Source organism: Diaporthe amygdali, assembly GCF_026229845.1.
Source record: "Diaporthe amygdali strain CAA958 chromosome Unknown NODE_5_length_1802954_cov_64_987939, whole genome shotgun sequence".
Classification (NCBI taxonomy): Eukaryota; Fungi; Ascomycota; class Sordariomycetes; order Diaporthales; family Diaporthaceae; genus Diaporthe; species Diaporthe amygdali.
The window spans coordinates 149,417-173,890 of record NW_026517025.1 but is presented as its reverse complement, the minus strand read 5'-3'; the positions used below and the strand labels follow the sequence as shown (position 1 = coordinate 173,890).

The 24,474-nt window shown below is 50.7% G+C and overlaps 8 protein-coding genes across 8 annotated transcripts; 5 read left to right on the top strand and 3 right to left on the bottom strand.

Moving 5' to 3' along the window:
- Nucleotides 1-12: 12 nt before the first annotated feature.
- Nucleotides 13-2,509, bottom strand: J7T55_015196 (uncharacterized protein; the record flags this gene model as incomplete). Its single annotated transcript, XM_053139408.1, has 5 exons — nucleotides 13-777; nucleotides 839-1,114; nucleotides 1,247-1,360; nucleotides 1,425-2,148; nucleotides 2,421-2,509. The coding sequence occupies 5 exons, from the start codon at nucleotides 2,507-2,509 to the stop codon at nucleotides 13-15; spliced, it is 1,968 nt and encodes a 655-aa protein (XP_052996925.1).
- Nucleotides 2,510-2,908: 399 nt separating this feature from the next.
- Nucleotides 2,909-4,652, bottom strand: J7T55_015195 (MFS general substrate transporter; the record flags this gene model as incomplete). The annotated part of the gene is made up of 5 exons (XM_053139407.1): nucleotides 2,909-3,270; nucleotides 3,341-3,618; nucleotides 3,685-4,338; nucleotides 4,406-4,458; nucleotides 4,521-4,652. The coding sequence occupies 5 exons, from the start codon at nucleotides 4,650-4,652 to the stop codon at nucleotides 2,909-2,911; spliced, it is 1,479 nt and encodes a 492-aa protein (XP_052996924.1).
- A 731-nt stretch (nucleotides 4,653-5,383) lies between these two features.
- On the top strand, nucleotides 5,384-9,664 carry J7T55_015194 (uncharacterized protein; the record flags this gene model as incomplete). The annotated part of the gene is made up of 5 exons (XM_053139406.1): nucleotides 5,384-5,448; nucleotides 5,515-7,714; nucleotides 7,792-8,107; nucleotides 8,165-8,667; nucleotides 8,771-9,664. The coding sequence occupies 5 exons, from the start codon at nucleotides 5,384-5,386 to the stop codon at nucleotides 9,662-9,664; spliced, it is 3,978 nt and encodes a 1,325-aa protein (XP_052996923.1).
- A 301-nt stretch (nucleotides 9,665-9,965) lies between these two features.
- J7T55_015193 (PLP-dependent transferase) lies at nucleotides 9,966-11,518 on the top strand (the record flags this gene model as incomplete). The annotated part of the gene is made up of 5 exons (XM_053139405.1): nucleotides 9,966-10,145; nucleotides 10,212-10,699; nucleotides 10,761-11,157; nucleotides 11,247-11,352; nucleotides 11,427-11,518. The coding sequence occupies 5 exons, from the start codon at nucleotides 9,966-9,968 to the stop codon at nucleotides 11,516-11,518; spliced, it is 1,263 nt and encodes a 420-aa protein (XP_052996922.1).
- Nucleotides 11,519-13,263: 1,745 nt separating this feature from the next.
- J7T55_015192 (Alpha-D-glucose-1-phosphate phosphatase YihX) lies at nucleotides 13,264-14,997 on the top strand (the record flags this gene model as incomplete). Its single annotated transcript, XM_053139404.1, has 7 exons — nucleotides 13,264-13,829; nucleotides 13,919-13,978; nucleotides 14,053-14,105; nucleotides 14,191-14,346; nucleotides 14,403-14,483; nucleotides 14,564-14,601; nucleotides 14,722-14,997. The coding sequence occupies 7 exons, from the start codon at nucleotides 13,264-13,266 to the stop codon at nucleotides 14,995-14,997; spliced, it is 1,230 nt and encodes a 409-aa protein (XP_052996921.1).
- Nucleotides 14,998-19,652: 4,655 nt separating this feature from the next.
- Nucleotides 19,653-20,450, top strand: J7T55_015190 (uncharacterized protein; the record flags this gene model as incomplete). The annotated part of the gene is made up of 1 exon (XM_053139403.1): nucleotides 19,653-20,450. One exon carries the CDS (start codon nucleotides 19,653-19,655, stop codon nucleotides 20,448-20,450), a length of 798 nt encoding a protein of 265 aa, XP_052996920.1.
- Nucleotides 20,451-20,766: 316 nt separating this feature from the next.
- Nucleotides 20,767-21,935, bottom strand: J7T55_015189 (uncharacterized protein; the record flags this gene model as incomplete). Its single annotated transcript, XM_053139402.1, has 3 exons — nucleotides 20,767-20,894; nucleotides 20,964-21,157; nucleotides 21,223-21,935. 3 exons carry the CDS (start codon nucleotides 21,933-21,935, stop codon nucleotides 20,767-20,769), a joined length of 1,035 nt encoding a protein of 344 aa, XP_052996919.1.
- An 862-nt stretch (nucleotides 21,936-22,797) lies between these two features.
- On the top strand, nucleotides 22,798-24,396 carry J7T55_015188 (ldehyde dehydrogenase; the record flags this gene model as incomplete). Its single annotated transcript, XM_053139400.1, has 3 exons — nucleotides 22,798-22,866; nucleotides 22,931-23,000; nucleotides 23,054-24,396. 3 exons carry the CDS (start codon nucleotides 22,798-22,800, stop codon nucleotides 24,394-24,396), a joined length of 1,482 nt encoding a protein of 493 aa, XP_052996918.1.
- Nucleotides 24,397-24,474: the final 78 nt, after the last annotated feature.

The window sequence follows — 24,474 nt, the reverse complement described above, 5'->3', positions numbered from 1 at the left end:
TCCAAGGGCCCCTCAAAGGCCTATGCTATCCTCGCTACGTTGCAAATCAAAGCTGTCCCATGCCGATGCCCAAACACCAGTGCCCTGATTCAAAAATTCAAAGTCCTGTGGACTCCATTCTTGAGTGCAGTTTCCGAGAAAATTCTGTATGAAAGGTGCGTCCAAAGGGGCCGTCGCGACCGTTGGCCGGCCCGTCGAATCAATGGTGCTGTCTAGTCTTGGTGGCGTCGGTATGCTGGTAGAAGAAGCTTTCCGGGATTGGGAAGGAGAAAGAGGACGGTTTCTATTGATGTTTGCTGCAAAGGTGCCCGTTGAGGTGATAAACCCTGTGGTACTTTCAGCCATTAGACCTTCTCCGGAGTCTTCCGACGATCTCAGAATCTCAAAGTCCTTCTGCAGGGCAGAAATCCTATCAATGAGCTCACGGGCCGGAATGTTGCCATCTTCAACCATAGAATGGAGTAATGTCAAAGCCAACGCTATTGCGTCGTCATCTTCAGTGTTGGGGCGAAGGGCCCTTGAGATCATCAGGATCACTGTTGCAGAGAACGTGTAATGAGCGTCAAAGTAGCCAAAAGTTGAAATGTTACCGCTTATCCAGAGCTGCTCGAGGATATTCGCAGATGCTCTCGCAGCGTAGATGCATGCCTCGCTCAAAGCGATTGTCATCGGCGAAAGCTGCTTCACTCCCATAATTGTAGAAGGATCACATCGCAGGCGTTTGAGATTGTAATTTAAAATATGGAGCAACACGGGCCGCGTGGTGAGAATGAGGTTCTGAGTGAAGAGGCACATCAGTCTAAATTCCCCAAGCAATGAAAATAGAGCTGGGTCTGACCTGGTTGAAGTGCAGCCGTAAAGATGCGACGGATCTTGAGCCGTACGCTGGGAAGCGCGTGTGATCTAGCTTCAGTTCTATCGGGAGTTCGGCGTCGAGTTTCTTCAATTGGTTCAGGATGGTATGCACGTTTTTAATGAAGTCTCCAGCGTCTTTTGGGGACGGCCCTCCGTAGATGAGGCTCAGAACTGATCCCGTGATGCGGCACAGCCTGATATTAGCAATGAGCTGCATGGGATCAAAAAAGTCGTCCTTATCTGCTTCAGGCAAGTTGTCCTGAGATGGAAAGGGAGCATCTATGTCTCCGTCACTGATCGTGGGGTGACCGAGCCTTGAGCTGATAAGAGTATCGAAAATATATACGGTCCACCAAACTCGTCTGCGATTTTCAACCTCTGCGCTGCTTACGTTGGACTCGTACGCGATATTTCGATGGAGCCCCAGGGTCTGGCTCAAGCGCAACGCTAGACCAGCATAGACAAATGCTGTGCTCGTTCGGTTAAGGGCGAAGCAATAGAAACACTGTCCAGGATTAGTGCCTGTGCGATGCCTTGAACGTGGTGCTGTGACTCGTGGGCAGACAAACCAGTGCCAAGAGGGTCTCAATATATTCGATGCTAGGTTCCTCAAATTGTTCCTGAAAGAGCGAGACGGCTTGGAGAAAGAGATTCGTCCCGGGCACGGTCTTCTCTCCGTTCAGAATCGCTCCGGTCTTCTTCAACCAAAGTTCTCCCAAGGCCAGCAAGGCGAAGAAACGACTCAGGGAGAGTGAGTCCGTCTGCTGATGATCATCATATATGAGATCGATACTCTCCAGATAGGACTTCCTTCTGATCAGGTGATAATCCGACCCGACAAATCTCATCACGACTTGTATGAGCATGTTTGCGTATGCTCGGCTCGGCAGGGTGTATTGTGGCTCAAGCCTGCGGCTGAATGTTGGATGCTTATAGACCGGTACAGTGTACGATGTCTTTGCCACTTTCACTGGGCTGCCGCGTACACAAGCACCGAGACGTGTCGAAAAAGCCGTGCAGGCGGCGCCACCGACGTAAAATGCTCCCAAGGACACACTCTTATCCTGAGCCATGACACGCTGCTCAAGAAGTGGAGTGGCCGTACCCGCACCCGTCCCGTCCTCGCCTTCATCTGCAGCGAGGTGTTCTGTCGTGTCAGGATGACTTACGATTCCCTCTGAAGATGACGCGTTGACAGCTTGGTCGCTAGATGGTGTCCCTAGTCTCGTTGTGCCGGACGTGGAGTTGTTTCTTCTGAGTTCGGCATTGTCCGCTTGGAGCTTCTGGATGTAACTGAGCGGTATTAATCTTGTTGTTACCCTAAATGCCCGGCCCCGGATCTAAAGCAGGACAGATTGGATACCTTTCTAACACAACTATTTTCCTTGCCCGGACTGGAAACGTGCACTCTGCGGCCCTGCCGGATCTGACACAGCTCAGGCAGGGCTGCTTGCCAGTGCATTTTGTCTTCTGAGAATGGCATCGGCTGGCTTTGCAGTCAGCAAAGTGCCGCTAGGGGGGGAAGAGGCCTCGTCTAGTTCTAGATGCCAAAGTTATGAGCTGACCTGCAAGCCGCAAAGGTTCGCTTCTTGCGGTTGAGCGGACTGGTGGGATTAGCCGGGCTACCGGCAACGCTATTCGAAGGCGAGGACATGACTGGGGGTTTTAGGAATCATATAATTTGGTCTTTCCAGAACCGAGGGAGTCGTGGCCAGGGGACCATTGCGGATTTACAGCGAACAAATGCCGATAGCGTCAAGATCTAAGAGCTAGTTATTTGTGGGTCCAGCGAGATAACACCACTGCAGTGGCGTGCCGGCTCGGGAACTTTAAGCTGCAACCTTCCAACGATGCCAAGCTGTATATCCGGATGCGAGTTTCCATTTGACTCAAGGCTGGAAAGTGGCCATTACTATTTCATGACTGCATCTACTCCGTATGCCAAAGACTAATCAGGCTATCAGTGTAAATTGATTGGTCAATCGAAAGTCCGCGTGGACTACTCGGCTCCGATTAAAATCCGGTGACAGAGTATGCATGCTCCTCCAGACTCTCATAGACTATACTTGAAATGAACATCCATATCGCCCATTTTCGGCTCAGGGGCCAATGGATTTCCCGCCTGTTCTGCGGCAGCGATCCTAGCAGCACGCCTTTTGTTCACTAGGCTCATGCCAACCATGAGGCAAGCCACCATAACCAAAGCAACAGCCGCAAGACCCATGGCCACAGACAGGCCTCTGATGTACCTCGGACTATCGGCAGAAACGAAGATCTGGCCCACGGCAACACCAGCCGTGTTGCCCAAGGTCAATGTTGCTCCTACCATCGTGGACCGTTTAAAGTGGCGAGATACGTTATCACTAAGCCACATTAAGCTCATACCTGTTGTGGGATAAATACCCATGACAGTGACTGCATATAATCATCAGCCAGAGCGATACGGATGAATCTAATCGATGTGAGAGAGTAGTGAAATACATACTGAAGCAAGCAAAGTATCGCACAGCAAGGCTGTCAACCGAGATCAAGATCGCGTATCCGACTATAAGACAGAGCAAGGGTCCACCAATCCAGTAACCACGGTTGTGCAATCTGTCTGACATGTATGCGGTAAATGCGAAGGTTGCCAAGCCCCAAAAATAGATCGGCACCGTCATGAGGTTGGCTTGGACAGACGTATAGCCAAGGCCCTTGATAATGGCAGGCAAGAACGTCGTGAAGCCGTACAGCGAAATGTCGACCGAGAACTGGAACACGAAGCTGAAGTCCGGTCAGCATTGGCTGCGGCAACGGGGGTTACATCGGTCAAGGTTTGCTGAAACTCACAAGGCAAAGAATTTGGGATCTCTCAGAGCAAGGCCAACTTCTTCCCAGCTGAACTCTTCGTCAACAACACCCCAATGGGGGTCAAGCTGATAACGCAAATTCATCATCTCCTTCTCCTCGTCATTCAGGAACCATGCCGTTGTTGGTGAGTCAGGGAAGAAGAAGAAGAATATCGGACAGATCAGCACCGTCAGACAACCTTCCGTGATGAACAAGGCCCGCCACGACGTGAACAAGGAATTGGTATGGATCTGAGTCAAACCATACGCGAAGATGCCACCGAAAGCACTGGCCAGGGCGCTGAATGCGAATATTACTGAAGACCGCTTGCCACGCTCCGACTTCTTGTATGTCATGCCCAGGAAGACGTTGATACACGGGATCAATCCTGCCTCGAAGAATCCGATGAGAAGCCGACAAGCGTATAGTCCTTGCCAGTTCTGTATGAAGCCGGTGCAGAGACAGGTGATCCCCCATGCGAAGCAGCAGCTTGTCAGGAGGTATTTGGGGCCGATAATCTTGAGCAAAACGGCGACTGGTGTCTCGAATGGAACGTACGTAGCGTACAACAATGTTACTGCCGTTCCGTATTGATTTCCAACAAGTCCCAGATCGTCAGGGAGTCCCGCAATCTGTGCGTTTCCGATGTTGCTCCTGTGAATACAACGTTGGTAGCTGTCATGGTTTATTCTGTATTGCCGGGGCTCGTGAGAAGACTGACCTGTCGAGGTTTGCCAACATGTAGAGAATGCCGAGGAGACCGACTGCCCAGCACTGTATTTCCACAGATTAGCAGCGTTCGGATTTCTCAAAAATGTTAATGCAAAATTCCTCACGTCAAACTTTCGCATCATTTTGGCCTCCTTGACGGGGTCGATGTAACCCACGACCTGGCCATGGTTAAGGTCCTCACTGTTTTGCTCTGCAGCCGAATCTATCCCGATCTTTTGATCAAGAGTGTCATTCATCTTTCAAGGGATGTTGCAAAGTTGTGCAGTGAGTTTTCTAATCAATGTACGTGAAATTGTAGCTTGCGATCAGAGTCGGCGTAGACTCAAAGACAGCGTCACGAGACACAGCTACACAAGAGGGATGGCAGAGGCAAGGTTGGATGGAATGATTGCGCTACCACACGCACACGCCCCCCATGGTATGATGTTGTTGGCTGCTATAACCCAGAGACCCTTCTGCGGTGAGCATTATCACTATGGTGCCGTAGGAGCCGCAGCTTATCGCCGCCGCGACTGTGGTAGCGAGCTGGGTGATATCAGACAACCCCCTGAACATGGTGCGATCGGCAGTATCTTACCGAGCCGCGAGAGATCGGTATTGGAACAAATGCCGGGCGGCTTATCAGTTTGTGTTACCCTGTTCGGCATGCAGCCGCCGCCTTTCCGAGCGCCGGCATTGAGGACCTTGGCACGCAGCCATATAGCAGCAGCCGAGATGGCTGAGCGAATATTATGATATGTAACTTGAGCAACCAAAGACACGAGTTCGTAGCTTTCAGATTCAAACTGACTGTATATAAAAGACTCAGACTCAACGAAGAACGAGTGGTGACCAACTTGAAAGTGTTATAACGCAGACATTTGATAGCTTCAATACTACACAAGTACCCAGGTAACCCGGCTGGCCTTCCGGACACTGCAACTTTTTAGCTTTGCGATCGAATCCACTCCTTCCTACAGCCTCCGCCATGCCGTCCATTGGTGAAGAAGGCATCAGAATAGCCATTGACCGAGGTGGTACATTCTGTGACTTGTTAGTTGCCTTGCCGTGTCTTCTGACTTGGATAATACTGCCTGTCTCGAGCTAACATTCGACCAGCTGGGCACGTATCCCCGGCCGCCAAAACGACCTTATCTTCAAGCTTCTTTCCGTTTGTCCAGACAAATATGCCGATGCACCAACAGAAGGCATTCGACAGATCCTTGAAAAGGCAACCGGCAAGTCCATCGCGAAGGGCGAGCTGTTGGATTTGGCCCCCGTAGAGAGCATACGCATGGGGACCACCGTCGCCACCAATGCTCTTTTGGAACGGAAGGGCGAGCGGACGGCTCTCTTAATCACCAAGGGATTCCAAGACCTTCTGATTATCGGCAACCAGGCACGGCCAAGGATTTTTGATCTCGCAGTCAAGAAGCTCGGCACTCTTTACGAGACCGTTGTCGAGGTGGACGAACGCGTGACCATAGAGGGCTTCTCCGAGGACCCGGAGCCGCAACCAATTGATGTATCGAGCGACGATGACTTGGTAATGGGCAAAACAGGCGAGGCTCTCCGAGTTGTGAAACGGCCCGACCTGATGGCCATCAGACAGGACCTTCAGGGTCTGCGGGACCGGGGCTTTCGCAGCTTAGCGGTGGCACTGATGCACTCTTACGCCTATCCTGATCATGAAATCGCAATAGGAGATCTGGCCTGCGAGATGGGCTTCAGGGTTTCTCTCTCATCACAGCTTCAGAGCATGATCAAGCTTGTCTCTCGTGCGCAGTCAGCCGTTGCGGATGCCTACCTCTCACCCATCACCGACAATTACCTCGATGGCTTCCGGCGGAGCTTCAAGGGTGAACTACGGGATCCGCAGTCGGCCAACAAGCTACTTCTGTCCCAGAGCCATGGCGGTCTGGTCAAGTACACTGAGTTCACCGGTCTGCGCGCAATTCTCTCTGGACCCGCCGGCGGAGTCATTGGGTATGCACGAACATGCTACGACGCTGCAGAGGGCACCCCGGTGCTCGGCTTTGATATGGGTGGAACCAGCACCGATGTTTCTCGGTATGGCGGCGCCCTGGAGCATGTTTTCGAGAGCAACACCGCCGAAGTTCAGATTCAGACGCCTCAGCTAGACGTCAACACTGTGGCCGCAGGAGGTGGCTCCATTCTGTTCTGGAGCAACGGCCTGTTCAAAGTAGGCCCTCAATCAGCAGGCGCATTCCCCGGACCGGCCTGCTACGGTAATGGAGGCCCATTGACCATTACCGACGCCAACTGCTTCCTTGGGAGAGTCCTTCCAGACTTCTTCCCCCAGAAATTGCACATGGACAAGGTGAAGGAAGAGTTCGCCAAGCTGACCCAGCTGGTCAACTCGGAAAAGCACGGCGATGATCAGCTCACCCCCGAACAAGTTGCTATGGGTTTTATTGAGGTGGCAAATGCGACAATGGCGAGACCGATCAGGACTTTGAGTGAGGGCAGGGGTTTCGATACCGCAGCTCACAATCTTGCCTGCTTTGGCGGCGCGGGTGGTCAACATGCCGTGGCTATTGCAAGGGATCTCGGTATCCGCCGGATATTGATCCACAAGCTATCGAGTATCCTGTCAGCATACGGCATGGCACTGGCCGATATTGTCGTCGAGAAGCAGGACCCGGAAGCGGCTATCTATGGTACCGAGGCAAGCGACAGGATACAAGAGCGATTTGAAGCCATGGCTAAGAAAGCAACCGAAGACTTGGGCTCCCAAGGCATTCCAGCTCAGAGGGTCATACATGAATATTTCCTGAACATGAGATACAGAGGAAGCGACACGGCACTTATGATACAGCAGCCGGATGATGGCGATTTCTCCCGAGCATTTAGTGATCGCCACCAACGTGAATTCGGGTTCGGTCAACCCGACAGGGATATCTTGGTTGATGACATTCGCGTCAGAAGTATCGGCAAGGCGATTGACGTCCCAATATGCAGCCCATTCAAAGATCTTGAAGAAGCGGCGAAATTTTCGGTGCTGGACGCAAGCGCCGCGAAGGGAACACGAAAGGTTTATTTCGAAACGACAGGCTGGACGGATGCGGCTATCTTTCACATCGACAGCATACCCAGGAAGGTTAAGATTATGGGACCGGCGGTGGCAATTGATGCGACTCAGACGATAATCATTGAGGAGGACAGTGTGGCGATCGTTCTAGATGACCATATTGTTCTTGACATTGTCGCAGCCAAACAAAAGACAGTTGGCATTGACGAAGTCGACCCGGTGCAGCTATCTGTCTTTGGCCACAGATTCATGTCCATTGCAGAGCAGGTCAGGTTCTTTATTTCCATCATACCACTTCGAAGCTGGGTAAGCTTGTTTCATGCTAACTTACGAGCGATTCGCAGATGGGGAGAACTTTACAAAAGACATCCATTTCCACCAACATCAAGGAACGTCTAGACTATTCATGTGCTATCTTCTCCCAGTCTGGAGGACTCGTTGCCAACGCTCCGCATATTCCGGGTCACTTGGGCTCGATGAGCACAGCAATCAGATATCAGGCGCATAAATACGGCCTCAAGGGCCTGCAGCCCGGTGATGTGATTTTGTCGAATCATCCTTGCTCGGGTGGAACACATCTGCCAGATTTAACCGTCACAACGCCCGTCTTTGATGACAACGAAAACCCAACAGAGATCCTGTTCTTTGTTGCAAACAGAGGTACATAAGCCCTTCAGAAAATTGGAAATAACCACTGATCTGACTGTACAAATACAGGTCATCACGCAGACATTGGTGGCATCCTGGCCGGATCTATGCCACCCAACTCGACAGAATTGTGGCAAGAAGGGGCTGCTATTGAATCCTTCAAGATGGTCAAAGCCGGAGCTTTTGATGAGGAGGGCCTGGTTGACGAGCTGTACACCAAGCCTGGGAAGTATCCCGGCTGCAGCGGAACCAGGACACTTAAAGACAATATCGCGGATTTGAAAGCATCCGTGGCTGCTAACAATCGTGGTATTCATCTTATCCAGGCACTTGTCAAGGAATACTCTTGGCCGGTCGTGAAGTTCTATATGGACGCTATTCAGAAGAACGCGGAAGAAGCAGTACGCACCCTTCTGAAAGGATTCAGTGAGCGGTTCAGAGGCCACCCTCTGAAGGCGGTGGACTACATGGACGATGGTACGCCATTGGCCTTGAAGGTGACCATCAACGGCGAAGATGGTTCCGCTAAATTTGACTTCACCGGCACGGGCCCCGAGGCTTTCAACAATTTAGTAAGTTTTAAAGTACCTCGCTCAGTGCCATGTCTGCCACAAAATGCTTCAGTCACGGACTGCATATGGATTCCGCCCACTTGCTGACAACGATCTCTTACAGAATACACCTTCCGCGGTGATGTACTCTGGGATCATTTACTGTCTCCGGTGCATGATTTCCTCTGACATTCCACTAAACCAAGGATGCCTCACCCCGATCGAGGTGTACTGCCCACCAAAGACACTGCTATCTCCGTCTCTTGAAGCTGCGACTGTGGGCTCGAATGTAGAGACCTCCCAGCGTATTGTGGATCTCATTTTCAAGGCCTTCCGCGCATGCGCTGCTAGCCAGGGGACTTGTAATAATCTGACTTTCGGTTACGGCGGTACGGACCCGGAGACCGGCAATATTGTCAAGGGATTTGGTTATTACGAGACCATCGCGGGCGGCGCTGGAGCCGGACCAGGGTGGAATGGCCAGAGCGGTGTGCACACCAACATCACAAACACAAGAATCACGGACCCGGAGACCTTCGAGAAAAGATACCCGGTAATCCTCAGAGAGTTCTCCATCAGGAAAGACACTGGTGGCGCAGGCTTTTACAAAGGAGGAGACGGATGTGTGCGCGACATCGAGCTGACTCGACCCATGCAGGTCAGCATTCTCTCTGAGCGAAGAGTAATACCGCCGTACGGAATGGCCGGCGGCTGTGATGGAGCAAGAGGCCGGAACATATGGGTTCGACAAGACCCCAAGAATGGTTCTGAGCGATATATCAGTCTCGGAGGACGGGCTACAACCATGATGAGCCCAGGCGACAGGATCATCGTGCAGACCCCAGGAGGTGGTGGGTATGGCAAGGATCCGAATGCCGAGGAAGAATTTGTGCCGCCTGAGGAGTTGGAAATCCTGAAGCAATCTAAAATTGCCAGAAATGGTTTGGCGAACGGTTCTTCCGCCTTCAGAGCGAACGGCAGTGTTGCAGAGCGGGAGGCTGTGGGTGCGTCAAACTAGGCTGGCGCAATGTGAACATGATTCCAATATAGATTTATGATAATTGTACAGTCGGCACAAATCCCGACCCTACTAGCCGTTTCTTTGGCTAGCTATCGGCATCGTGCCGACTCGCATCCAAGATAACCGGCCACGATAACATTTGAACCGGTCCCGAGACCGGCGTGTGATCTGTTTATCAGATACAAGTGACACTCAATACCCGTGGTATTCTTCTCATGAAATCGAGTGTAGATGAACATAGTAATTTTCTCAGGAAGCCAATAGCTTTAAAATCTTATCACTTGTATTTGCAGGCAAAATGGGTAGTGTCGGCGAGTCCACTTCAGTATTTTCGTCTATCAAGGCGATCCCGTACGACGAGGCTTATCAAGTTACCGCAGCCTTGGCGGCGGACAAGACCCCAACGAAGGTGGACTTGGGCGCAGGCGTGTACAAAGATGAGAATGGATTACCGTGGACCTTGCCATCTGTAAAAGAAGTAGGCCATTTGTCTTCGAGAGAGTGCTAGCACAATCACTGACCACGGCGTTCCATATGTGTACAGGCAATTGCTCGGCTCCCCGATGACCACACCTATCTTCCGCAGAGCGGATTCCCCCCTTTCTTGAATGGCGCCCGGTCCCTTATGTTTGGAGATCTTTCCAATGACCAAGACGCGCGCCTGAGCTCTATTCAGACAGCATCTGGATCCCATGCCTGCCATGCCGGTGCCATGTTTCTTATCAAAAACGGCCTGAAGCCCAAGACCGTCTTCATCTCGGATCCGTCATGGATGAACCATGCACTCATCTGGGAATGCGCAGACTCAACCGTCACTCGGAGCCTGTATCCCTATTATCATGCAGCTACCCGGTCGCTTGACTTTAAGGGCATGATCGCCTCACTGGAAAAGGACTCGCAGCCGGGAGACGTTGTCATCCTGCAAGCTTGTGCCCACAACCCAACGGGCCTCGACCCAACCAAGGAACAATGGGTCGCCATTGCAGAAATTTGTGAAAGGAAGAAACTTTTCCCTTTCTTCGACTCTGCTTAGTGGGTCCTTCCCTCAGCCGTGTAGTCCTTGGTCGGTCCTTGCTGATCTATTTGCTTACAGCCAGGGGTTCGCTTCTGGAAATTTCGACGACGACGCCTGGGCCATCCGTTACTTCGCAAGCCGCCCCTCTATGGAAATGGCTGTGGCGCAATCATTCTCTAAGAATTTCGGTTTGTACGGCGAGCGTGTAGGTGCACTCCATATACTGGCCAGCGAGCCCAGTGTCAAGCCCGCCGTTCAATCGCAACTCGTACGTGTCTTGAGATCCGAGATTTCTTCCGGCACTGCTTTCGGCTCCAGAGTTGCTGCACAAGTTCTGGATAACACGGAATTGAAAACTCAATTCCTTGAAGAGAACAAGAAAATGAGCTCGCGGATAAAGAGTATGCGAGCAGCGCTTGTCGTGGAGCTTGAGCGGCTGGGTACTCCTGGAGACTGGAGTCACATTACAAACCAGGTACATTTCTTTCGTTGTCTCTAGTACCCATCTTTATTCTTTCAGTCGCACTTGAGCAGTGAAAAGGATGTATCGCTGATGTACCTCAGATCGGGATGTTCTCGTATACGGGCTTGACTGCGCAACAGGTACAGGAACTGCGACAAAAACACCATATTTACCTGTTCTCCAGCGGACGAGCATCAATTGCTGGCCGTAAGTAATATGTCTTCTAGGGGCGGACGCGAACTTTTCCACCTGTACCTAGGTGGCTAACCTAAAATCTTCAGTGAACTCAAACAACGTGGCCCGTGTGGCTGCAGCAATCAACTCGGTGGTTCTGGGACAGACTCAGGGCCATGGACATGATAGTCTTGTCTAGATATCATCATCTCTGCCTGTACGGATTAGCAACGAAGTGGTCATCTTGCGATGTTCCGGACGTTGAAGTAAAATGCGACAAAATAGATGCCTTATTGCTTGGTCGTTAATCTCCTAACATCAAATACATATGGGATATCACACCTGGGTACTAGTTAGTGGACATCCTGATGGATAGCCATGCATGACTGTTGGTTAGCACGTCACTCCGCTCCCGACCCCCCGAAACCAACCACCACCACCACCCTTGCGCCTCTTGCTAACTTTGTGACTGGGGCCACGGACAACACCAGAGCTTCGTTGGGGGGCGTGTAGAGCATGTGGGGCTACAGTTGGCGGGATAGCCATTGAGCAAAGCTATCTAACCGGAATCTCGGCACAAATTCTGGGCAAAGCATGTCTTACAGGTAGAAGTGACAGCAGCAGGGTGCTTCTACCTAAGAGGTTAAATCTACAATCAGTATTGACACACAACTGTTGGTGAACAACCCTGAAATTGTGATCTAATTAGGTAACCATTGGGCTGTAATAGGTCGGCTTTCTGAGTTGGTACCTAGGAAACATTCTTGCAGTATATCGCTGTAGTCTCTCAATGGTGTAGCGCGATAGCCAGACAGCAAAGACTGTACCAAAGCAAAGCCGTGGAGAACTGAACTTTTCGAAGATATCAATAATCACGCAGATTGCACAGGCTTAAAGAGGAGGGGACTATAGGATAGACTATGTAGGGGATGATATGGGAGACTGGAGCCCAAGTAAGAACTGTTTCTGATAAATGTCGTACAGTCTGTGCCTAGGTAGCTAAAGTCTATAGACTCCCCAAATTTGGTTGTGGACGAGTTGACTACCTAGACAGGTATGCCTTATCTCAGGCTCGCACTCGTTTATGCATCACAACCGGCAGCGGAGCCTGGATTCAGCTGTTGTAGATCTGTTGTCCCACGTCCCACCTTTCTATACCGTCACGCAATCTGAGGTCAATTACGTCGTACAGTGAAAATATACATGGTGATAAGCATTGAAATTCGCGCATCTCAGAAATGCGGCTGTTGAACTCACTCCTGACCGGGGCTGTTCCGAGGGCCAATAAAAGAACGGTTGTACAACGTCTTTTTCGTCGTCAACGCATGCGGCATCACCCAACCACGTTCCGGTACAAAGCTGAAGGTTTCGCGAAAATTCGAAGCTGATATCTTCGAGTAGCAGTGCTTTTTCGCACCTCCCGTCTAAATAGTTTTACTTGTTAGTCGATTCGGTCAAGGTGTTAAGATGCTGTAGTCATCTTGAACGTGCAAGGGAACTGGGAAAAGTGATACTCACGCCTTGGGTGCCATAGTTCCCACAGATGAGCGATCCATTCCTTCTAGCACCCACCGAGAAGAGCCGTTGGCAAGTGGCGCATGAATGCGCTTTGAGAGAGCATGAACGATGGAGAACCATGCAGGTAAGATCAAAAGGGTCCACCAGCGTCACAGCCAACACCTCCATCACAGCCAACACCTGCATCAAAGCCAATAGCTGCATCACACCCAACGCCTACAAGCCTGTAGATACTTTGTGTTGTGGCCCGAGGTCCCAGGATCCAGCTCCTCCGAGGCTCCAGCATCTGGGCATAGCAGAATCGCCAGGATTATCATAGCCTAACGGTGTGACTGAGCGGCCGCCGTCCGATTTCTGAGAAATATATCAATGTGCAGTGACAGTCTGTGGAAGAATGTTTGCACAAGCAAGATTAGTAGCGCAACAATGGACCTCCTACTTCCACCTCCTCGAGCTGTCATTTTCGACCTTGGCGATGTACTCTTCACCTGGTCCGCCACAACAGCTTCGACCATTCCAGCTCGACAGCTGAGAGACATCCTTTCGACACCTATCTGGTTCGCCTACGATCGTGGTGAAATCACTCGAGATGTTTGCTATCAGCTGAGTGCTGAGAAATTCTGTCTTTCGGCATCCGAAATTGCAGAAGCGTTTAGACAGGCACGCAAGTCTTTGCAGCCTGATCCAGCGATTCTTGCCCTTTTGCGTGAAATAAACAAGAACCCTACGATTCAAGTGTATGTGATGTCCAATATTGGCAAAGAGGACTTTCAGGATCTTGCAACGAGGATAGATTGGTCGCTTTTCAACCAAGTTTTTACCTCTGCGGCTGCTGGCATGCGGAAGCCGGAGCTCGGGTTCTACAAACATGTCCTGGATCATATCGGCCTAGCCGGCAATGAGATTGTCTTCATCGATGATAAGGAAGAGAACATTCGCGCCGCACAAGCTTTGGGCATTCGTGGACACGTATTTGAGCATTCGACAATTCAGTCATTGCGTATGACGCTCGAAAGTCCAGTTGAAAGGCATGGACGTACCTTTTCCAAAACTCAAAGAAGTGCGATTCCATTACGAACAGTGGCGTGGCTTTCGCAGACAACTTCGCAAAACTACTAATCGCGGACACGCTGCAAAACAAGTGAGTCATTTCGCCTAGATTTCTTCGAAAGACTACGGAAGAAAAGACCTGAGTGACTGACTACAAGTGCTTAGAAACCTCATCGATCTCTATTGGGGATCCAAGAAGACCTGGAATTTCTTCAATGGTAAGAACTTTTTTTTTTGGGGGGGGGGGGGTGGGGCCTCCATTAAGGCGCAAGTAAATGGCAACGTAACTGACATGTTGAACAGGCGATGCAGCACTCATACCGGGAGGACAGTTTCCAGACGACTTAGACACCACATCCCTCGCTCTACAAGTTCTGCAACCACCATCCAAGGAATTAGTGTCAACCCTTCTTAATGAAATGGCCGAATACGCCAACCAGGATGGAACTTTCCAGGCAGGTCAAAGTTCCTTTCGGGTCCGCCCGCGGCCTTCAGGGAATTGTTTTGCTAAATAGCGCGACAGACGTACTTCGACCGTATCAAGGTGCGGGATGACCCCATCGTGAGCGCAAACATATTGGCTTGCTTCTACTCCTGTAAGTATTGATACTTCCATTTTATGGGTGTCTAGAAAGCGACGCTTTGTGCTGCTGAATGCGGTTCTGACGATTACTAGATGGCCGTGGACACGAATTTCAGGATACCCTGAAACTTGTGCGTTCCATGCTGTTAAACCGTTCTTACTTACAGGGTACACATTACTATTCCTCAGCTGACTGCTGTCTGGGCTTCGTCGGGCGTCTGTTACGGTCTTCGAGTGATCCTCATCTCCAGATGACCCTTGGTCCGCTGTTGAAATCGAGAGTGAACGAACGCCTCGGTCACAGCGGCAATGCACTAGATCTGGCCATGCGAATCATCACCTGCAAGCAGATGGGCATTGAATGCCAAGAGGACCAGCATACTTTGCTGAGCATGCAGTGCGATGACGGAAGCTGGGAACCTGGCTGGATGTATCAGTATGGGTCCACAGGCGTGAAGATTGGAAATCGCGGCGTCACTACAGCAATGGCTGTTGCAGCATTATCGATTCGGGATGAATCTGTGTAGCACGTTTTTGAAACTACCCTGGGTAAATATATTCTGAACTCACATCGAGCAGCTATCAAGCAGCACTGCCGCAACATCCTCTGGGGAAAATCCATACGCTGCCAACCCCGGCGCCCCCCTCACCCAGTAATTTTTCTAGCCTTTTGCCCTCCTGCCTTCGCGCCTCCCGAGTGACATTGGATTTGATTGCACCTAGTTGGCCTACTCCATTCCCAAAGTTGTATCTTCTCAATTCAAATACCAACATCATTCACACTTACATATGAATTGAAATCCGGTTTATAGCTTCGGTTCGGCCGAACGTCCTCTTGGATTTGTACCATCATTACGAGTCAGCAGAGGACGAATAGTAATAATTTTGAAGATGTCTGGGGAGGAAGTTTGCCATACTATATTTATGAGAAATGTTGCTAGAAGTTAGTAGAGCTCTAAACTTTAGAGCTCATAAATGGCCGAGACTACTGAATATAGCTGTATTATTATACTACAGCTATATCAGCTGTTACAAGTGATGAAAATATCTTTTATTTTATGAGTATATCAGACCCATGAAACCAGGCAGCTGTTATCGATCAGCATCTCTAGTGCATAATCCTTATATTCCGACAATGCGTCAATTTTCGCGGCCGGCTGCTCCTCAACGAATTTAATTCGGCTGTGGCATAGCATACCATGTGAGGCGCCATGTTGTCACAAATATCACAGCTCCATTTCTAGGTGAAATCTACAATGTGGCTCAGAAAGCGTGCAGGCTAAAGCGTGGTAACAAGACCGGTGCCTTCTCATCAAGATGCAATCCCTGCGGACCTCATTAGAAAGAATTGCCAAAAGGGATTTCGCATAGCGACTAGAGTACACCTTACAGCATTGAAGCGCATGACCGTCGAGGTCCTTACACAATATTTCTTCACGAGACCTATCGTGTGTTGCGGCGACTTCTTCTCTTTTCGGCGAACCTAATTATGCGGCGAACAGTTTTCAGATTCCCAAGCACCACCGACAGTAAACTTAAGAGAGCGCCGATCAGCCCCAGAAGACCATTAGAGGAGTTGAGGAAGATTGCCGCCAGTATCCCTATGCACAGATGCAATGCAAAGAATGCCACGGGGGTTTTCCGGCCTAGGCTCTCCTCTGCCTTTTTCACCAACAGGTAGCGGCGCAGCAGGGAAATTCTTGCCCTTCTTGACTCTGGTTCTTGATTTAATGGAGGTAAAGCCTTCATTTCCAATGGAAAATACTGTTCTAAATCTTTGATGTTCTGGAAGTACTGGATGTACTCGACCGGGAAATCTGTAGGTATAAATTCATGGTCTCTTGCTCGTAACATATCCGAGACATGAGAGCGGTTGCGTTCCAGACTGACTTGATTCTCGGAACGGGCTGCATCCTGCGATAACCCAGTCGCCACTTGGGGTGACTGACCTAGTGCCTGGTGAACGGAGCTGTCCGATGGAGCTGTTATTCCAGCTGTCTCAGGGCGTGTGATGTGGTGAGGATTAGCTGCAAGTTCGTGATTCTCCTCTGCCGATACACAAGCAATTGAGACTACGCCTGAGGCAGCACTACTGCGCCGGCTTACTCGATACGCTGGAACCGAGTAAGCTACTTTCGGCTAAAATAGCTGAATTATTGGCGGGGACCTGGGGAATACTCACAGGTATAGGCTTCTCCAATAGCGAGGAACGGCAGGATCAGCAAGAGCAACGTAGTTATTTGACCAAAGCCCATTTCTGTAGATTCTTCAGAGAGCTCTGGGGCATTTTGCCATCGTAATGCCACAATCTGCGCTATACCAAAGCAGAAACTGTAGGTCATATCGGGGAAGGTTGCCAAGAATGATCCGTCATAAAAGAACAAGCCCAAGCGCATCCTTGCGTGTTCTTCCGACTTCTCGACTAGATCCTCAATGTTTTCTGACTGTTGCTCAGTCTTATGATCTGTCAGCTGCCCCATGGTAGGAAGTTCACGGCCCTGGAGCTTGAGCCAAACTCCACCAACAATGTCCCAAAGACCAATCTCAGGGCCAAAGTAGAGGGTTCGAACAGCTGAGAAATAATCAATCCAGACCGGGAGGAGGCTGATTATGTCGGTGTATGCTACCCAAGGTTCATTATCGGGACAGTCTACAGGGATTGTCAGATCGGTGATAGATGTCGTTCTGATGAAAGCATAGGACAACAGTCCTATAAGACACACAAGACCTGCCACACGTGCATCTCTGATGATGCCATGTGTCTTGAAGCGGAGGCAAAGGACGTCAATCGTAGCCAGGTGAGTTGTACACGAGAACCAACCAAGGCCGAGTGCGACAGAGAAATCGTATCCTGAAAGCGACTGCTGCCCAGAGACGGCGGCCACGAGGATAGCGAGTCCTGTCACCAATTGTTGATCACTAAGGCCGACCAGAAAGTTTGCAATGGCATCTTTCCGAGCCTTTTGCCCAGGGTCTGAATGCTGGTTTCCGTTCCCAGCATTTATGCCGTTGGTATTCTGCCGCAGGATCTGATCCTTAGACACGGGCCAGGCGAGAAACCTCCCAGTCGTTCCGACAATCCTGTCATCGAAAGGATTAAGCAGGTCTTCATCTAGTGCATTCGAAACGTATGCATAGATGACGGTGAAATATGTGATAGCGGCAGTGGCGAAGAAAGCCGAAAGCGCCTGTTAAGGTGTGCAACGATCAGTAAACCCACATATACAATTATGGAAAGTGAAGTCATACTCCAGGGCCAACAATATCATTCTCAGCATCTAGCAGTCCTAGGGGAGGAGTGCAGTTCGACATTATGAGTTGGTCACCGGCATTTGGCAACTCTGGGACAGAGCGTGGGGAGACTAGAAGCTAGAAATCACAGAAAGGAACGCAGAAACATTGTCTCGATAAATCCTAGAGCCTCAACGGGGGATGGTAATTAAAGTACGCAGTTAACGTTGGGAGCCTCACAACTTGTACCACCCAGAACCAAATTTGTCATCTTCCATCGAACGCCCCGCAGGACGAGATTGTGGGCTAGGTAGCAACAGTCAAGTTGTATACATTCTCATATGCATTCGGACGTCGCCTGGCTTCTTATTACCTTTTGCGGCTGACTTGTGCAGAACTAGGGCACGCCCCGCTGGGCCTGTGTAACGCTTTATTATCGTTGGCTGGATGGCGACAGCGTTAATTAGTCTTGGCCTCTGCCTGGTGACTCAGTACAGCTGATCGCGCTGCGATCGAAGTGACAGATGGTGGGATGACTGCATACATGAGGATGAGCGAATGATCTTAGCTCTAGCTTGCAGGGTCTTTTATAGCGCTTGAAAGAATTCAAAAAAGAAGGAAAGATAGATAGAGAGATAGAGAGATGTAAAGCGCAATCAAGCTCGATTACTACTCACGTCGTGTTCTGTGACATTACAAACATTTAATCTTATCACAAGTAAATATTAATACATGCCTTATCATGGACGATTTACGCACTGGTGCCAAATCAAATTTGGATAGAGTCTAACCACGCGAAAGCTTCACGCTTGCACCAGACGCGAATCAACCCACATTGGAAATGTTATCTGAATCTTTGGTAGTGCGTAGACGATGACTGCGACCATTGACGCTTATAGTACGATCTTCGTTTACTGTCCCAGTGAAGGTGACTTCTCAATCGACTGTGCCATCGTCCAAAGACACCAGGGAGGTCGTATTTCGCAACACCAAATGGGACGCATGTCTGAGACTAAGTTGGAGTTCACCCGGAGACAGGCCAGAAATTGTGAACTTTGAGGGCGGGGGGATAAGAGAGGGGCTGTTGTTCGACGGAACTTTTCCGGCAATATCAGGTAGAGACGAAGAGTGTTAAAGCTAAGTGCCCCCTCTTATAATACTTGCTAGATTAAAGTACAGCGGGCTGTATTTGTCTTAGGTAGCTTATTCTGACGGGCGTTCGCAATCATGCGGCTGACCAATGCGTCAGTTTTCAGTGTTCGGACTATGTGCTAGTTCTTGCTTTTTAACAGATGTAATGTCCGACAAGCCGGCTGCTGCGCGATGCCATTGAAGATGCGTCAAATTATTGAGAAAAAGCGAGAGGCCATTGTGTGTCGCCAAGACCGATAAGATATCACGGTCGTTATCTACTGGCTGTTGAATGCCGTCGGTATTGGAGGATGAGGATCCCGACGACAGACAGGGCTTATGTCATTTTGCATGAGGACTGTGCCAATGCTACCCCACGATCCCTGTCCAGTGCCTGGCGCGAACCAAGTTTTTGCGCGCCATCCTGAAGCAGATGCGACCCAGACTGCCAGAATGGTCTCTGGAAACCTTGTTCTTTCGTCTCGTCCAGCGTGGCGGCTCAATGTCTGTCTGTATTAGTCTAGCCCGGCCATGAGTGACCAGAAAATCAGGGCAAGGGACCAACCAGGGCGAAGACAGTCCTCCGAGGTGATGTCAGCTCACGGCTTCATTCAATGTTACCCAGTCTGTTGTCTTCTTGATGAGTAGGGCTGACGGCGAGTATTTCCATTTGAGCAACATGAAGCCTCTCTCGTCAGACCTTCATGCCCCTTCAGTCATCCCCATAGCTAGATACATGAAGCTGTTCACTGTCCTTTGTCAAAGCCATTGGCAACATCTTCCAAGTGAAACAAGCATACAGTCTAGTCCAATACCGACCATGCCTCATCGACAACCCTCAACGAGCAAACCACCTCCGGTGAGGCATCCCTCCATACGGTCAGAGAAAGCCGGTCCCCAGCGCCTCTCCTCTACTCGAAGCTCCACAACACGGAATCCTTCCGTGAGGACAGTCACGGGAAATGGTCCCGAACGAAGGCCGACCGCCGGCCTGCGCCGGGAAAACACCCTCCAAACCCGCTACATGGAGATGCTCCTCAGCCTCGACAAAATTCCCCGCCTGCACAATATCCTCGCCGCCTTCTTCGGATGGATCCTGCTCGCCGGCTTCATCGTCTTCCCGGGAACCTTCACCAGCATCCGCGACCTGTCCGAAGACCCGGACGTGGCTGACAAGTCCCCCGCCGCCAGCGTTATCCTGGACCAAGTCCAGAACGTGCCTTTGCTCGTCGTTGCCGCTGTCTGCTGTGGTATCGGCGCCGCGGGGCTGTTGTGGCTAGCTTTCCGCTGGCGGTCTAATTATGTCTGGTTGCTGAATAGGGTTTATCTGCCTGGCGCAACCAATGCCCTCGCCGGGCTGATATCGACTCTTGTTGTTGTGTATTCGCAGAAACATGGTGATTGGAGTGTTACGGCCAAGGTGACCGGTATTGTCGAGGGCGCGGACTTGGTCGTTTGTGGATCGCTCTTCGTGTTTAACACTCTGTTGCTCAAGAGGGTCCAGCGGAAACACGGGAGAGAAATGGAGCAGTTTGAGCAGGTCGGTGAGGAGGGCCTGTTCGAAAGGGCCGGGAGGAAGCTTCAGCAGCCTGCTCTGGAACCCCAGAGCGTTGTTTGAGGTGCAGAGAAAGAAGTGGGCGGTGAAAGCTTGCTGGTCAAGCTCGGTTGGTTCCATTTTGTCTCGGATACCCAATTCTTTGTTTGTTGCCATATATTGAGATTCAAGATAGTAGAATCGGTAAGAGCCTGTCTCACATGGTCTCGTACCAACAAGAGGTAAATCAACAATAGTTCTTAATTTCTTCATCGTCCCGTCACACTTGATTAAACGGAGATTGCAGGGCCATTTGGCGCATCTCATCCCGCCCGTCACAGCTGAGGAAGTTGACAAAGTACATTCGGGTCTATATATTTAACCCTGAGTCCTTTTAGAATTAATCTTCGAGCGGCAATTTAAAGATTCTGATTGCATTTCTCCTCGCCACTGCCTCTTTCTCATCGGCCGCAAGATCGACTCCTTTCCACCAGTCCTGGGCTTCCTTGATGGAGTCGTAAGGGTAGTCTTTGAGTTCATCAGATTGGTGTCTCTGAACAACGACTCGCGTATTATTTTTGTAACTCGGAAACTCACCAATTGAGAACATGCACCTTTCGACTCCTATCTGCTCAATGCAGAATTTCAGACCTGACGTGGAAAAGTCTCCTGAAGTCGTGATAGAGACGTTGTGCTTGAAATAGTAGCTGTAGTCTTCTTTCGACGGCCTAGTGGCTTTCTTGACTGGCTTGTTGTACCAGTGATCCGCACGCCACAAATTGAACGGTATACTACCAGCGCGTTAAGTCAGCTTCGTGTAGAGCCACAGCCTCGGCTGCATCTTGATCAGACTGACCCCTCGCCCAGGTGCCCGGCAACGATCTGCACTTTCGGGAATTTGTCGAAGATACCGCTTGAGCAAAGCGCATAAACATGGAAGCTCAGATCCAAGTGAAAAGATACAGCGGCCCCGAGAAGATGCTTCCTCGGGCCCCATTTTGCCTGAGCTCCCTCGAGGTCCTGAGAAATGGGGTACCGAGGATGTAGATAGACTGGAACGCCTAGCTTCTCGACTATCTCCCAGAAGATGTGATATTCTGGTGCGTCATAGTATTTCTTCCCGGCACCGTCCTCGCCAAATGTCTGAAAGTCATTCACCATCGCCCCGAACATCCCCAATTCTTTCACTGCCCTTGTGAGCTCTGCTGCCGCCTCCGCTGGATCATGCATTGAAAGAGAGGCAAATGCGCCAAATCGGGTTGGGTTCTTGTTGACCTCAGCGGCAAGCCAGTCATTGGCATTTCTGGCGATGTTGGCGGCCTTGACGGGATCTTTTTCGCCCTGGGCGCCCGGGGAGGTCAGGGACAATAGCATGTACTCAACACCTTCGGCATCCATCTCCTTCAGGCGCTGGTCATGGATGTCCATGAGCTTCTGCGTTAGTGAATGGTGTTTGAGTTGGGAAGAGTTCTGGCCAGGAGCGAAAAGGGAAGCCGTCTCAGCCATCCATGAGATCCCTTCAGGGTCAAGGACGGCTTCCTCGATGGCAATGGTCCCTTTTGGAGGCATCCCTAGACAGTGCGATGTTTAGTCCTATGTCTCGGGGTTTTAGGGTGGTGGGGGGTTGGAGATCTGCTTCAAAGGTGAATCACTTCGTTGAGATCGCCTTAGACAAACATTTATAAATTGACGTGGAAATAAACTGTAGTGACACGAATTTGGCCGAAGACAATTTTCATTCCTCGCCCAGTGATCGTAGTCTAACTTGAAATAAACATTCAGAAACTGGAGGGCCGCAACAGAATCTCGATGCTATATGCCTGGTTCAATGTACTCCTCGGCAACTTCCTCTGACAACCAACCCGTCTGCAATGTAAACCATGGGTGGTTGTTGGCAAATGTCACCTGCATGGTGCTAATATTGAACCAATCCATGAATGTAGTAGACCCTGAGGAAGAATTATGCCCCGCGCATTTTCGGAAAGAGGAGCCAGGGCTGGGCATCCTGGGCATTCCAAGCTTGCAAGAAGTATCTGCCGGCTACATATTCACCACCCCGGGCCCTGATACACCCGGGTAGCTCCTTGTGTAGTGGTGGATCATGCGGACAGGCGGGGGTGATCCGTGACATTGACCCCGCCATCGTGGTGCATCAGGTACCGGCCTAGTGGATACTTCAGTCTTGGAAAATCACTGGATTATATATGTGATTGACGACATCGGTGATATACATCGGCGATACCCAACAGCGCGACCCAACTCTAGAAAGAATCTATTTGTTGCCCTGTTTGTCACTTCGAGGACACTACTGTTTGTCGTTTTTGGCTTTCGAAGCATCTCAGATGCAGAAGTTTATCGAAAGCTGACCCAGACCAACCAGATCTCCAGGATAGATTGTACAAAGTAATCAACTCTTTGAAAACCGATGACCATGGCCACCAACGGGCAGAAGACCAACGGGACAACCCAATTCCACCCACGGATGCTCATCAATGGCGAGGTAAGTCACGAAAGTTGGCTGACATATTTCGGCACTAGTAGCGACTAATTTAATAATGGACCAGCTGGTAGAGGCATCGGACAAGAAGACCTTCACGCTGTACAACCCAGCAACAACTGGGAAGCTTGCAGATGGTAAGACAGCCTCAAATCGAGAACACCAGAAAACACCGCTAATGAATTTTCAGTCCCTGAGGCGACTGCGGACGACGCAAATGCCGCTGTCGCATCCGCAAAAGCGGCTTTTCCTTCATGGTCTGAGACGGATCCTGCAAAGCGCGGCAGCTACCTTAAGAAACTCGCGTCCCTGATTCAGAGCCATAATGAGGAGTTGGCAATCCTTGAAGCCCAGTCCATGGGTAAGCCCGTGACAGGTTTCTTCGATGCTCACGCCGCAGCCAGCAAGTACGAACACTACGCAGCAGCCTGGCCGCAAATCAAAGGCGAAAGCAGCCTCAACACGCCAGGCCACATCAGCGTGACCTTCCGCCAACCTTATGGCGTTGTGGCTGTGATAATCCCCTGGAACGTGCCATTGCTTTTCTTCGCCTCGAAATCGGCACCCGCATTGATTGCTGGCAACACTGTGGTTCTTAAGACAAGCGAGAAGGCTCCACTCGCCGCCGCAAAGGTGGCCGAGCTCATCAAGGAGGCAGGCTTCCCACCCGGTGTGTTCAATGTCATTTCCGGGCACGGAAACCCATCTGGGTCGGTGCTCTCCTCTCACATGGACGTTCGTGCTCTGAGTTTCACTGGCTCCGCCCGCACGGGTAGGCTTATCCAGGAGGCAGCCGCGAAGTCCAACCTGAAGAAGGTCATCCTGGAGCTCGGGGGCAAGTCACCTGCGTTGATCTTTGAAGATGCCGATCTAAACAAGGCAGTCGTGGACACCAGCCATTCCATCCAGACCAACAGTGGGCAGGTCTGCATGGCCAACAGTCGCGTTTACGTGCAGAAGAGTGTTGCTCCCAAATTCATTGAGGCTTTCCAAAAGAAATTTGCGCACATCACCGCCGGGGACCCAACCAAGAAAGAAACGGACCATGGACCACAGGCGGACGGTGTCCAGTACTCTAATGTCATGAAGTATATCGAAGAGGGCAAGAGTGCCGGTGGTTCACTTGCAATGGGTGGGAACGGCAAGCTAGACAGTCTAGGCGGATACTTCATCGAGCCCACTGTGTTCTTAGACACACCAGAAGACTCAAAGTTCATGAAGGAAGAAATATTCGGGCCGGTGGTCAATATCAGCACGTTTGAGACCGAAGAGGAAGCCATCAAAGTCGCAAACGACACTGAGTTCGGCCTCTACGCAGCGGTGTATACCAAGGATATAGATCGCGCCATGAGAGTCGCCAAGGCACTTGAGAGCGGATACGTGGGAGTCAATTGCACGAGTCCCAGCAATGCTCGCGATATGCCCTTCGGTGGATACAAGTCCAGTGGCCAAGGACGCGAGGGAGGGAACTATAGCTTGGACAATTTCCTAGAGGTCAAGACGGTCCTGATCGAGCTCGGGTCACGGCTGTGATAGAGTTACAAAGAGCAGAGTATACATACGTAGATCAAGGCGCTCTAGGCTGTGCGTTCATGAATACATTCCCATCTT